At 62.8% G+C, this 12021-nt stretch overlaps 1 protein-coding gene across 2 annotated transcripts; it reads right to left on the reverse strand.

Annotated features, from left to right (window-relative positions):
• Positions 1-269: 269 nt before the first annotated feature.
• On the reverse strand, positions 270-11725 carry LOC121062578 (soluble scavenger receptor cysteine-rich domain-containing protein SSC5D-like). 2 transcript variants are annotated; one of them, XM_040542607.1, is made up of 11 exons: positions 11594-11713; positions 9789-9815; positions 8439-8753; positions 8088-8162; positions 7924-8001; positions 7469-7783; positions 6985-7152; positions 6261-6575; positions 2449-5958; positions 725-2047; positions 270-573 (listed from the first exon to the last, which is right to left on the reverse strand). In XM_040542607.1, exons 1-11 carry the CDS (start codon positions 11616-11618, stop codon positions 308-310), a joined length of 6417 nt encoding a protein of 2138 aa, XP_040398541.1. In that variant the 5' UTR covers positions 11619-11713; the 3' UTR covers positions 270-307. The 2 variants fall into 2 exon arrangements, with proteins under 2 accessions (XP_040398541.1, XP_040398542.1); XM_040542608.1 differs by lacking the exon at positions 9789-9815 and having other exon boundaries at positions 11594-11725.
• Positions 11726-12021: the final 296 nt, after the last annotated feature.

Here is a 12021-nt window from a genome sequence, read left to right on the forward strand (position 1 = left end):
TGGGGCGAGGAGGGCACAAAGGGGATTGCCAGCCTCAGGAGCCTTGGCCGCTGCCTCTCTGGGGGGCTGCAGGGGGAGATAGGTGAAGGGAAGGGCAGCAGGGCACAGGGAGGGCAGCATCCCAACAGCCCCACAGCTGCTGCGGGCACTCTAAACCTGGGGGAGGGACGGACACCCAGCAGGTTGGGGGGGGGTGCCCAACACTCCCTCTCCAGGACTGCAGTGGGTGAAGTCCCCATACCCCCCAAAAAAAACAATGCTCGAGATGATTTGGGGAACTGGCCCGGCTTTATTTCACTTGCAGCCCCTACAAAGACCGCCCCGGGTGCCCACTGCCCCATAGAGCCGGGGGGGGGGGGCCCAGGAGTTGCTGGCTGAGGGCAGACAGCCGGCCCAGTCGGCGGGCAACAGCCTCCAGGCGCTGAGCCCCCCGCCGCTGGGCACGGGCCAGGGCCCGTAGCTGCCCCCGCAGCCCCCGCACCTCCCACAGCAGCACCCGCAGCAGGGGGGCCATGCAGGGACCCCCCTGGCCCCCCACCGAGGGTGGTGTTGGCACTGCTGGTGGAGCTGGACCTGCGGGATGAGAAGCAGAGACACACTGTGCGTCATTGTGCCCCCCCTCAAGCCCCCCAACACCCCCCCAACACTGGGGGCCCTCCCAGTGCTCATCTCAGGCGTCCCAGGCAGGGACTGCTGCCCCCCACCCCCAGTCCCATAGACCTACCTGCACATGGGGGCCCAAGCAGCATGGGGCTGTCCAGGGGGCTGTCAGGGGCAGTGTGGAGGAGCTCTGTGGGTACTGGGAGGGTTTGGGTGCCAAGGGTCTCCATAGGGTGCTGGGGGGGTGCTGGGGGTCCCTGGGTGCCAAGGGTCTCCATAGGGTGCTGGGGAGGGATTGGGGGTGTCAGGGTGCTGGGGGCTTTCACGGGGTGCTGAGGGGGTGCTGGTGAGCCCTGGGTGCCAAAGGTCTCCATAGGGTGCTGGGGAGGGATTGGGGGTCCCTGGGTGCCAAGGGTCTCCATAGGGTGTTGGGGGGGTGCTGTGGGTCTCAGGGTGCTGGGGGGGTTCATGGTGTGCTGAGGGGGTGCTGGTGAGCCCTTCATGCCAAAGATCTTCATAGGGTGCTGGGGGGATGCTGGGGGTCCCTGGGTGCCAAAGATCTCCATAGGGTGCTGGGAGGGTGGGGGAGTCCTCTGGGTGATGAGCAACTTCATGGAGTGCTGGGGGGGTGCTGGTGGTCCCTGGGTGCTGAAGGTCTCCACAGGGTGCTGGGTGGGTGCTGGGGGGCCCTGGGTGCTGGGGGGCTCTGGGTGTTGCTGGGGGGGTGCTGAGTGGGTCTGGGTGTCAAAAATCCCCATAGGGTGCTGGGTGTGTGCTGGGGGGGTCCAGGTGCTGGGGGGCTCCATTGGATACTGGAAGGGTGCCAAGGGGCTCTTGGAGCTGAGGGTGTTAGTGAGGTTCTTGGGGGGCGCTGGGGGGGTTGGGGTGCCAAGCAACTTCACGGAGTGCTGAGGAGATGCTGGGGGACTCTGGGGGATGGGGAGCTCCATGGGGTGCTCCAAGGGGGCAGCAAGCATGTAAGGGCTGGTGGCACCTGGGGGGAGCACAGTGAGTGCTGGGGGGCTCTGGGGGCTGCGGGTCCCTGGTGGGGACTGGGTAAAGCGGGCTGGGGGCATCCAGGAGCTGGGGGGCTCTGCAGGGGGGTGCTGGGAGAGCACAAGCTCCTTCCAGGCAGGGGGGGTCTCCACGGCGTGCTGGGTGTGTGCTGGGGGTCCCTGGGTGCTGGGGTTCCCCGGGAGGCTCTGGGTGGGTTCTAGGTGTCCGTGGGTGCTGGGGGTCTCCTCTGGGTACTGGATGGGTGCTGGTGGCTCCCAGGTGCTGGGGGGCTCTGTGGGGTGCTGGGAGCGAGTGGCAGAGTCCGGACCCAGTTGGACTGCAAGGGCAGGGGGGCTGGCCGGCCACAGGGAGGGGGGCAGAGATGAGGGGGGTGATGGAGATGTGGTGGGGGGCACAGAGACCCCAGTGAGGCCCAAGCCTGTGCCAGCACCTGGATGGGGAAGGGACACAGAGTCCATGAGACAACCCCCTCTCCTTCCCCTCCTGCCCCCCTTTCTTTGTCATCTCCTCTTCTTCTGCCCCTCCCTCTCAAACCCTTCCACTCAACAGCAGCCCATCCCACCCCACCCCACCCCATCCCATCCCATCCCATCCCATCCCATCCCATCCCATCCCATCCCATCCCATCCCATCCCATCCCAACCCCATCCCCATCCCCAACCCCATCCCATCCCATCCCATCCCATCCCATCCCATCCCATCCCATCCCATCCCATCCCATCCCCCTCCTCCTCACCCCCACACACCCATCGGTGTGCTCTTCTGTCCACCTGCCCTCCCTCCCCTTCTCTTCGCCAACAGTTCACCCATCCATATAGCTCCACATGGTACCTTCTGGGCCTGGTTCTGATGTGGGACGTGTGCTCTCCATGGTGCCTTCTAGACCTGGTTCTGCTGAAGGATGTGCACTCCTCATTGTTCCATTGAGATCAAAATCATCTGAAGAACGTGTCCCCCACGTAGTACTGTCTCGACCTGATGCTGTTGCAGGATGTGAGCTCCTCATGGTCCCATCTGGATTTGGTTCTGCTAAAGGGTGTGTGCTCCACGTGTGAACAACTGCTGTGGGACGGGCACTCTGTAAGGTATCAGCCAAGCCCAGTTCTGCTGAAGAATGTGCACTCTGCGAGGTGCCATGTAGACCTGGTTCTTCTGGAGGATGTGTGCTCCACATGGTACCTTCTGGACCCAGCACTTCTGGAGGATGTGTGCTCCACATGGTACCTTCTGGACCCAGCTCTTCTGGAGGATGTGTGCTCCTTATGATACTTTCTGGATACAGTTCAACTGTAGGATATGTGCTCCTCATGGTACTTTCTGGACCCAGTTCAACTGTAGGATGTGTGCTCCTCATGGTACCATCTGGACCCAGTTCAACTGTAGGATGTGTGCTCCTCATGGTACCATCTGGACCCAGTTCAACTGTAGGATGTGTGCTCCTCATGGTACTTTCTGGACCCAGTTCAGCTGTAGGATGTGTGCTCCTCATGGTACTTTCTGGACCCAGTTCAACTGTAGGATGTGTGCTCCTCATGGTACCATCTGGACCCAGTTCAACTGTAGGATGTGTGCTCCTCATGGTACTTTCTGGACCCAGTTCAACTGTAGGATGTGTGCTCCTCATGGTACTTTCTGGACCCAGTTCAACTGTAGGATGTGTGCTCCTCATGGTACCATCTGGACCCAGTTCAACTGTAGGATGTGTGCTCCTCATGGTACCATCTGGACCCAGTTCAACTGTAGGATGTGTGCTCCTCATGGTACTTTCTGGATCCAGTTCAACACCCAATGTGGTACCTCCTGGACGTGGTTCTGCTGTGGGATGTGTGTTCCATATGATATCAACCAGGTCCAGTTCTGCTGCAGGACTTATGCTCTGTGTGTTGCCTTCTGGATCCAGTCCTGCTGTGGGATGTGTGCTTCTCATGGTACCTCCTGGACGTGGTTCTGCTGTGGGATGTGTGTTCGTCATGGTACCTCCTGGACTTGGTTCTGCTGTGGGATATGTGTTTGTCATGGTATATTCTGGACCTGGTCTTGCTGTTGGATGCATGCTCCACATGGCACCATCTGTATCTGGTTCTGCTGTAGGATGTGTGCTCATCATGGTATCGTCTAGACCTGGTTCTGCTATGGGATGTGTACTCATCATGGTACTTTCTGGACCTGGTTCTACTGTGGGATTTGTGCTCCACATGGTACCTCCTGGACCTGGTTCTGCTGTGAGATGTGTGCTCATCATGGTACCTTCTGGACCTGGTCTTGCTGTGGGATGTGTGCTCCACATGGCACCATCTGTATATGATTCTGCTGTGGGATGTGTGATTCTCATGGTATCTTCTGGACCTGGTTCTGCTGTTGGATGTGTGCTCCACATGGTACTTTCTGGACCTGGTTCTGCTGAAGCATGTTTGTTGCCGCTAGGATCTGGTTCTGCTGAAGTACCCATTCGGGTACTGTCCAGATCCAGTTCCAACACAGGGCGTGTTCTCATGGTACCTTCTGCCCCCAGTTCTGCACCCACAGGACATGTGCTCCTCATGGGACCTTCAGGACCTGGTCTTGCTGAAGGACGTGGATCCCATGTGGTACCACCTTGCCCTGGTTCTGCTGTGGGATGTGTGCTCCATACAGTATCATCCAGGCCCAGTTCTGCTTCAGGATGTGTGCTCTGTGTGCTGCCTTCTGGATCCAGTCCTGCTGGAGGATGTGTGATGCTGATGGGACCTTCAGGACCCAGTTCTGCTGTGGGATGTGTGCTCCCCATGGTACCACCCAGATCCAGTGCTGCTGCAGGATGAGTGCTCCTTATGGTCTCTTCTGGACCTGGTTCTCCCAAGTGGTGGTTCCTCCACATGGGGAGCACCGTGGTGGGGGCTGAGTCCTGCCCTGCTTTGGGCCGTGGGTGCCACCCATAGGTTTGAGTGGCACTAACAGGATCCCGTCCTATCAGCGTCTGGGTGCTCCTGGTGGTACCAACCGGATCCCAACCTGCTTTGGGCTTGATGCCTTGCGTGGTCCCCACCGAAACCCAATGTGATGGGCTCATGGTGGTCTGTTTGCCCCCCACCACAACCCGCTCAGCTTTGGGCTGGGTGATCTGCACAGTGCTGAGCGGATCCTGTTCTGCTTTGGGGTGGGTGACATGGATGGTACCAACCTGATCGCGTCCTGCCTTGGACCTGTTGGTGCCAGCTGGATCCTGTCCTGCTTTGGCCTTGGTGATGTCAGCTGGATCCTGTCCTGCCCTGGACCTGTTGGTGCCAGACAGATCCTGCCCTGCTTTGGCCTTGGTGATGTCAGCTGGGTCCTGTCCTGCCTTGGACCTGTTGGTGCCAGCTGGATCCTGTCCTGCTTTGGCCTTGGTGATATCAGCTGGATCCTGTCCTGCCTTGGATCTGTTGGTGCCAGCTATATTCTGTCCTGCTTTGGGCTTGGTGATGCCAGCTGGATCCTGTCGTGCCTTGGACCTGTTGGTCCCAGGTATTTTCTGTCCTGCTTTGGGCTTGGTGATGCCAACCGGATCCCGTCCTGCCTTAGACCTGTTGGTGCCAGCTGGATCCCATCCTGCTTTGGGCTTGGGGATGCCAACTGGATCCCGTCCTGCCTTAGACCTGTTGGTGCCAGCTACATTCTGTCCTGCTTTGGCCTTGTTGATGGCAACTGGATCCCGTCCTGCTTTGGACCTGTTGGTGCCAGCTGGATCCCATCCTGCTTTGGGCTTGGTGATGCCAACTGGATCCCGTCCTGCTTTGGACCTGTTGGTGCCAGCTGGATCCCATCCTGCTTTGGCCTTGGTGATGCCAACTGGATCCCGTCCTGCCTTAGACCTGTTGGTGCCAGCTGGATTCTGTCCTGCTTTGGGCTTGGTGATGCCAACTGGATCCCGTCCTGCCTTGGACCTGTTGGTACCAGCTAGATCCTGTCCTGCTTTGGGCTTGGGGATGCCAACTGGATCCCGTCCTGCCTTGGACCTGTTGGTGCCAGCTGGATCCCATCCTGCTTTGGACCTGGTGGGGCCACCAGGCTCCCGTCCCACCTTGGACCTGGTGGTACCAGCTGCACCAGGTCCTGCCTTGGGCTTTGTGCTCTGGATGACGCCAGCTGGATCCTGCTCTGCTTTGAGTCGGGTGATCCTGATGATACGAATGGGATCCCGCCCTGCTTTGGCTGGGGTGGTGCTGACTCGATCCTGTCCTGGGGGGCGCTGGGTGATGCTGGGGACAGTGCTGGATGGCTCCTGTCCCAAGTGGCGCCGGGTAGTGCTGGGGATGGTGCCAACTCGATCCAGTCCTGGGGGCCACCGGGAGGTCCCCATGGGTGATGGCAGGTCCTCTGGCCCTGCAAGAGTGAAGGGGGGGGCTCAGTCTTTGTCCCAGCCCCATCATGTGCATGGGGGCCCCCCGTCCCCTCAGTGCCCCCAGGGTGATGCTCCCTGCTTGGGGACCCTGCCCACCCCCGGGGGCACCCAGGGCCAGAGGCTGGGGCATGCCTTGGGGACAGGGACTTGAGGAAACAGGGAGGGACCCCAGCAGGAAGTGGGGTGCACAGGAAGGGCTCCGTGCCCCCCAGACCTGCTCCAGCCCCCAGCCATGACATGGAGCAGAGATCAGGGTGGCTGCCCCATCCTGGGGCCATCCCACCTGCGCAGATGACAGCAGCATCCTCATGGTGGTTGCAGTTGTGCCTGCCCCAGGGCTCAGCCGGGCAGCGCCGCAGCGTGGGCTCCGTCCCCTCGCAGTTCACCTCGTCCAGCCAGACGGGGCCGGTGCCAGGGCCGAAGTGGGCACTGCGGGGGGCTTCACGTGCCACCCCGCAGCCCAGCTCCCGGCAGACCACGGCTGCGTCTGGCAGCCCCCAGCTGTCATCGCAGACGGTGCCCCAGCGCCCAGCGTGCAGCACCTCCACACGCCCCGCGCAGCGCCCGGGGCCCCCGGCCAGACGTAGCTGGGCTGGAGCTGAAAAACAGCTGGTGTCACACCGCTGCTGGTCACTGGTGTCTGGGGACGGGGTCTCCGTCCTCATTCCTTCATTACTGCATCCCCACTCCTTCCCTGTTCTCCTTCCCTTCTCCAACACCAATTCCTGCCCCTCTCCATCCATGTCCACACCCAGTGATCCCATCTCCATCCCTGCTCCATCCCCCTCAATCTCAACTTCGTCCCCTCTCCATATGTCTATCCCAGCTCCATCCCAGCTCCTTCCATGCTCCATTCCTTTTCCTTCCCTGCTCCATCCCCCCGCCATCCCCGGCTCCTTCCCTGCTCTATCCCAGCACCTTCCACCCTCCTTCCTTTCCAATCCCCATCCCTGCCCCATCCCCACTTAATCCCAACCCCATCCCCGCTCCATCCCTCCTTCTCCTACCCCTGTGCCCCATCCCGGCCACAGTCTGGCTGCTCGGGGCAGGCTGGGGAGAGCTGGGGATGTGGGGCCGGGTGGTCTCGTGTGGCAAGGCAGAGGGGGGCACCCGAGCTGGGCTGGTTGGCAGCTGGTGGGGACTGGGCTCCATGGGGTCCACAGCGGTCAGCTCATCTGGGTGATGCAGGAAAGCAGTGTGAGTCCTGCAGTGCATGCGGTGCATGTGCACCATGCATACATGCCACACCTTGCCTGTCCATACACTGTGCCCTGCAGCACTGCACTGCACAGTCACCAAATTTGCAATTTAGCCATGGCAGCCCCTTGCCCATGCGCTGCACCAGGACCCTGTGGGTGCCCACTGCACAGCCCCTGTGCGTCTCCGCAGCACTGCACGCCGGCCAGGAGCACACCAGGGCATGTGCATGCAGCACGGGCGCAATCCCCAGCAGCCTGGGCACCGCACATTCCTGGCACACAGAGCAGGTACCTGCACAGACGACAGCCGCGTCCTCCCGGTGCTGGCAGTCCGTGATGCCCCATGGGGCAGTCGGGCACTGCAGCAAGGCTGACTCGTTCCCCTGGCACCGCACGTTGTCCAGCCAGATGGGGCCAGTGCCCTCGCCAAAAAACGCCCCACGGGGTGCAGCCAGCGCAGCGCCGCAGCCCAGCTCCTGGCAGACCACGGCCGCGTCCTCAAGCCCCCAGCCGTCATCGCAGACGGAGCCCCAGTGGCCGGCATGCAGCACCTCCACGCGCCCCGCGCAGTGACCCTCAGCCCCTACCAGCCGCAGCGTGGGGGTCCCTGGGGAAGAGGCCGGAGTTGGCAACAGTGCAGGGAGAACAATGCAAGTGTCACGCACCTGCAGGGTAGGGTGCATGGGGACGGGCAGGGCTGCAGGCAGCAGCTCCTGGGTGTGGGTACAACGCACACCAACGCTGTACCTGTGCATGCCACGCTGGTGTCCTCCTTGTGCCCCGTGCAGCGTCTGGGACCCCCAGCCAGCCGCGGCACTGTGTCACCTGCAAGGCAGTTGGTGTCACTGTGGGGCACAAAGCGTCCTCCCCGTGTGGCTGAGGACACGGGTGTCCCTGGGGATACCACTCACCAGGTGCTGGGGTGCTGGCAGTGGTGGTGGAGGGCGCAGGGGGTTCCATGGTGCCCAGGGAGAGGAAGGGGTGAGCTGTGGGGAAAGGCAGTGAGGCGGGGGTCCCATTTAGCTGGGAAAGAGCCTGGCAGAAAAAGACCTGGGGACATTGGTCAACAGCCAGGGAAGTGGTTGAGTCACCGTCCCTGGAGGTATCCAAAGGACACGCAGATGTGCCTGGGGACCTGGTTTGGTGCTAGACTTGGCAGTGCTAGGCTAACCGTTGGACTTGATGACCTCAGAGGTCTTTTCCAACTTTTGTGCTTTTACCATTTCTGCCTTTCCTCCCCCGGTGCTGGGGTCACAGCCCACCTGAACACACGGCGCTGGCGTCCTCCTCATGGGTGCAGACGTGGCTGCGCCAGCCCCGGTGTCGGCACTGGGCCAGGCGCCCCTCGCTGCCGCGGCACCGCAGCCCGTTCAGCCAGATGGGGCCGGAGCCCTCCCCAAACCAGGCGCCCGTGGGGGCGGCAAGCGCGGTGCCACAGCCCAGCTCCCGGCAGACCACGGCTGCGTCCGGCAGCCCCCAGTCGTCGTCGCAGACGGTGCCCCAGCGCCCGGTGTGCAGCACCTCCACGCGCCCCACGCACTGCCCGGGACCCCCAGCCAGGCGCACCGGGAACAGGCCTGGGGAGGAGGGCAGACATCAGGCACTGGGGCTGCCGGCACCCACTGGAAACCCCCAGGGATCTGCTGGGACCCCTGCATGCACTGGGACATGCTGGGAGGCTCTGGGACCTGCTGGAACCCACTGAAATGTACTGGGATGTCTTGGGACCCCTATGTGCTCCGGGACGTGCTGGGACTCCCTGGGACCTACTGGGACCCACTGTGTTCTCCAGGGTGTGCTGGGACCTGCTGGGACCTGCTGGGACCCCAGTATGCTCTGGGACCTACTGGGATGTGCTGGGACCCTTGTGTGCTCTGGGACGTGCTGGGAGGCTCTGGGACTTACTGGGACCCACTGAAACCTACTGGGACGTCTTGGGAACCCTGTGTGCTCCGAGACATGCTGGGTCTCCCTGGGACAACTGCATGCTTCAGGACTCGCTGGGACCTACTGGGACCCCAGTATGCTCTGGGACCTATTGGAACGTGCTGGGATCCTTTTGTGCTCTGGGACCTGCTGAGGACCCTCTGGGACCTGCTGGGACTCTTTACAAACACCAAAACCCACTGGGACCTGCTGGGATCCACTGGGACCCCTGCATGCTCTGGGAGATACTGGGACCTCCCAGACTTGCTGAGACCTACTGGGACCCACTGGGATCTACTGGCACCTGCTGGGACCCTTGCCACACACCAGGACACACTGGGACCCACTGGGACCTACTCAAACACACTGGGACCTGCTGGGAAGTGGTATGACCCAGTGGGACCTGTGCATGCTCTGGGACCTGCTGGGACCCACTGGGATTTGCTGGGACCCTTTGCACAAACCTGGACCTGCTGGGACCCACTGGGACCTGCTATGACTCACTGGGACCCCTGCATGCTCTGGGACCTGCTGGGACCATTCGCACACATCGGGACCCACTGGGAGTCACTGGGACGCGCTGGGAGCCCTGCACACCTGGGGACCCACTGCAGGCTCCCACAGGCTGCCAGCAACTCGGATGCACTGGGGCAGGAACCCCCCCCAGCCCAGCCCTGTCCCAGTACCTGCGCCGTGGGGGGCCAGCAGCCCCACTGGAGCCAAGAGAGGAGGGTGAGGGGGGGGGGGGGGCGCACCTGGCTGAGCCCCTCCTGGCCCCCCCCATGGGGCCACGAGCAGCTCGGAGCCCGTAGATGTTTTTGCAGTGCCCAGCACCATTCCAGTGTCCCATTCCCAGTGCCCCACGCCCCGAGACCAGCAACCAGTGTCCCACACCCACTGTCCCACTCCCACTGCCCCATTCCCACTCTCCCATTCTCACTGCCCCATTCCCAGTGCCCAATTCCCACTGTCCCACTCCCAGTGCCATTCCCAGTGGTCTTCCCATTGCCATTCCCAGTGCCCCATGCCTCCAGACCAGCAACCAGCACCCCAGTCCCAGCGCCCCATTCCCAGTGCCCCAAGTGCCATTTCCAGTGCCCCATAACCAGTGCCATTCCCACCACCCCATTCCCAGCCCCATGACCAGTGCCCCATGACCATGCCCTTTCCCACTGCCCAGTGCCTTTCCAGTGCCCTTCCCAGTGCCCCATGCCCAGTGCCCAGTGCCACACGTGCCCAGTTCCCAGTTCCCTTCCCAGCAGCCCATGCCCACCACAGCCAAGAACATCCAGTGCCCTGCACAGCGCCCCACAGGCTTCCCAGTACCCACCGCCCAGTGCCCAGCACAGCCTCCAGTACCCACTGCAATTCCCAGTGCCCTTCCCAGTGCCCCATTCCTCCCCCACTGCAGGGCTCTAACTGGGAGCAGTGCCTACTGCATTGCCTGGCATTCCCTGTGGTACTGCTGCAGTGCCCCATGCAGTGCCCAGTGCCCCATGCAGTGCCCAGTGCCCTGCTATGCCCTGAGCCATCCAGGCCCTTTGCAGTGCCCCTCCAGTGCCTGGTGCAGTGCCCAGTTTCCCTGCAGTGCCCAGTGCCTTCGCAGTGCTCCTGCAGTGCCCAGCCCCCATGCGGTACCCGGGGCAGTGCCCTTCCCTTTCCAGTACCCAATGCAGTGCCCACACCATGCTCAGTTCCCATGCGGTGCCTGTGCAGTGTCCAGTGCAGTGTCCGGCTCCCTGCAGTGCCTGCGTGCTGCTCAGTGGGGTGCCCAGCACCATGCAGTGCCCAGCCCCACAGTGCCTGGGTACTCTCTGTGCAGTGCCCTTGCAGTGGCCAGCACCGTGCTCAGTCCCCCAGTGCCCATGCAGTGCCTGTGCAGTGCTCAGTCCCTTGTTGTCCTCACCCCTTAGCCATGCAGTGCCTGTGGCCAGGCTGTGCAGTGTGCAGTGCACTTCTCAGCTGCCCCATGCCCACGCCATACCCACTGCTGCACCCACGCAATGCTCGCCCCCTGCAGTGTCTGAGCCCAGCCACACCATGCCCAGCGCAGTGCCCATGCAGTGTCCGGCCTGCCCAGTGCCAGTGCTGTGCACTGCGCTGGTTCTGTGCTGTGCCCACTGCAATGCCCATGCAGTGCCCAAACCCTCAGTGTCAGTGCAGTGCCCAGTGCTGGATCCTCATCACGTGCACTGCAGTGCCCGTGCAGTGCCTGAACCCTCAGTGTCAGTGCAGTGCCCAGTGCTGGATCCACGTCATGGGCACTGCTGTGCCCACGCAGTGCCCATGCAGTGCCCATGCACTGCTCGGTGCAGTGCCCATGCGGTGCCCAGCACAACGTCCATGCAGTGACCGTGCAGTGCCCGTGCAGTGTCCATGCAGTGCCCATGCTCAGCCCCCCTCCCAGACCCCAAACCCATGCCATAGCCATGCAGTGCCCGTGCAGTGCCCGTGCAGTGCCGTGCAGTGCAGCGCGGTGCCAGGCGCTCACCCAGCAGCAGCAGGGTCGGGGCCATGGCGGGTGCCGGCGCGGGGAGGGCGGGATGGAGGAGGAGGAGGAGGACGGGGACGGGGCCGCGCGGCCGGGCCAAGGATGACTCAGTCCGTCCGTCCGTGTGGCTGTGTGTCCGTCCAAGGCCGCACCCGGCCCCCCTTGGCCGGGATGAGAGGGGCCGGGGGGGGATGATACAACAGAGGGACCCCCCTGGGAGGGAACGCACGGGTGCTGCTCCCCCTCGCAGGCCACGGACGGGGGAGGGGGAGTCCCAGGGGGCTGGGGTTAACGCTGGGGGGGGCCCCAGCACGTGCAGGCGCCCACGCACCCACGTGGCACTGGGGCGCGGGAGGGGGGGATGGAGACGCACACGTGGCTGGGGGGCTTGGGGCCACGTGTGAGCACCCTGCACCCATGGGGGCCCC

This window comes from Cygnus olor, chromosome 32, assembly GCF_009769625.2.
Source record: "Cygnus olor isolate bCygOlo1 chromosome 32, bCygOlo1.pri.v2, whole genome shotgun sequence".
Lineage (NCBI taxonomy): Eukaryota > Metazoa > Chordata > Aves > Anseriformes > Anatidae > Cygnus > Cygnus olor.

Excerpts from the sequence above, each read along its gene's own strand:
- LOC121062578 (XM_040542607.1), bottom strand. The coding sequence starts at position 11,618 with ATGGCCCCGACCCTGCTGCTGCTGG. Across the intron at positions 8,163-8,438 it reads CGCCAGCGCCGTGTGTTCAG|CTCACCCCTTCCTCTCCCTG; the intron begins GTGGGCTGTGAC and ends CTTTCCCCACAG. Across the intron at positions 6,576-6,984 it reads GGCCGGGATGGGGCACAGGG|CTCCAGCCCAGCTACGTCTG; the intron begins GTAGGAGAAGGA and ends GCTGTTTTTCAG.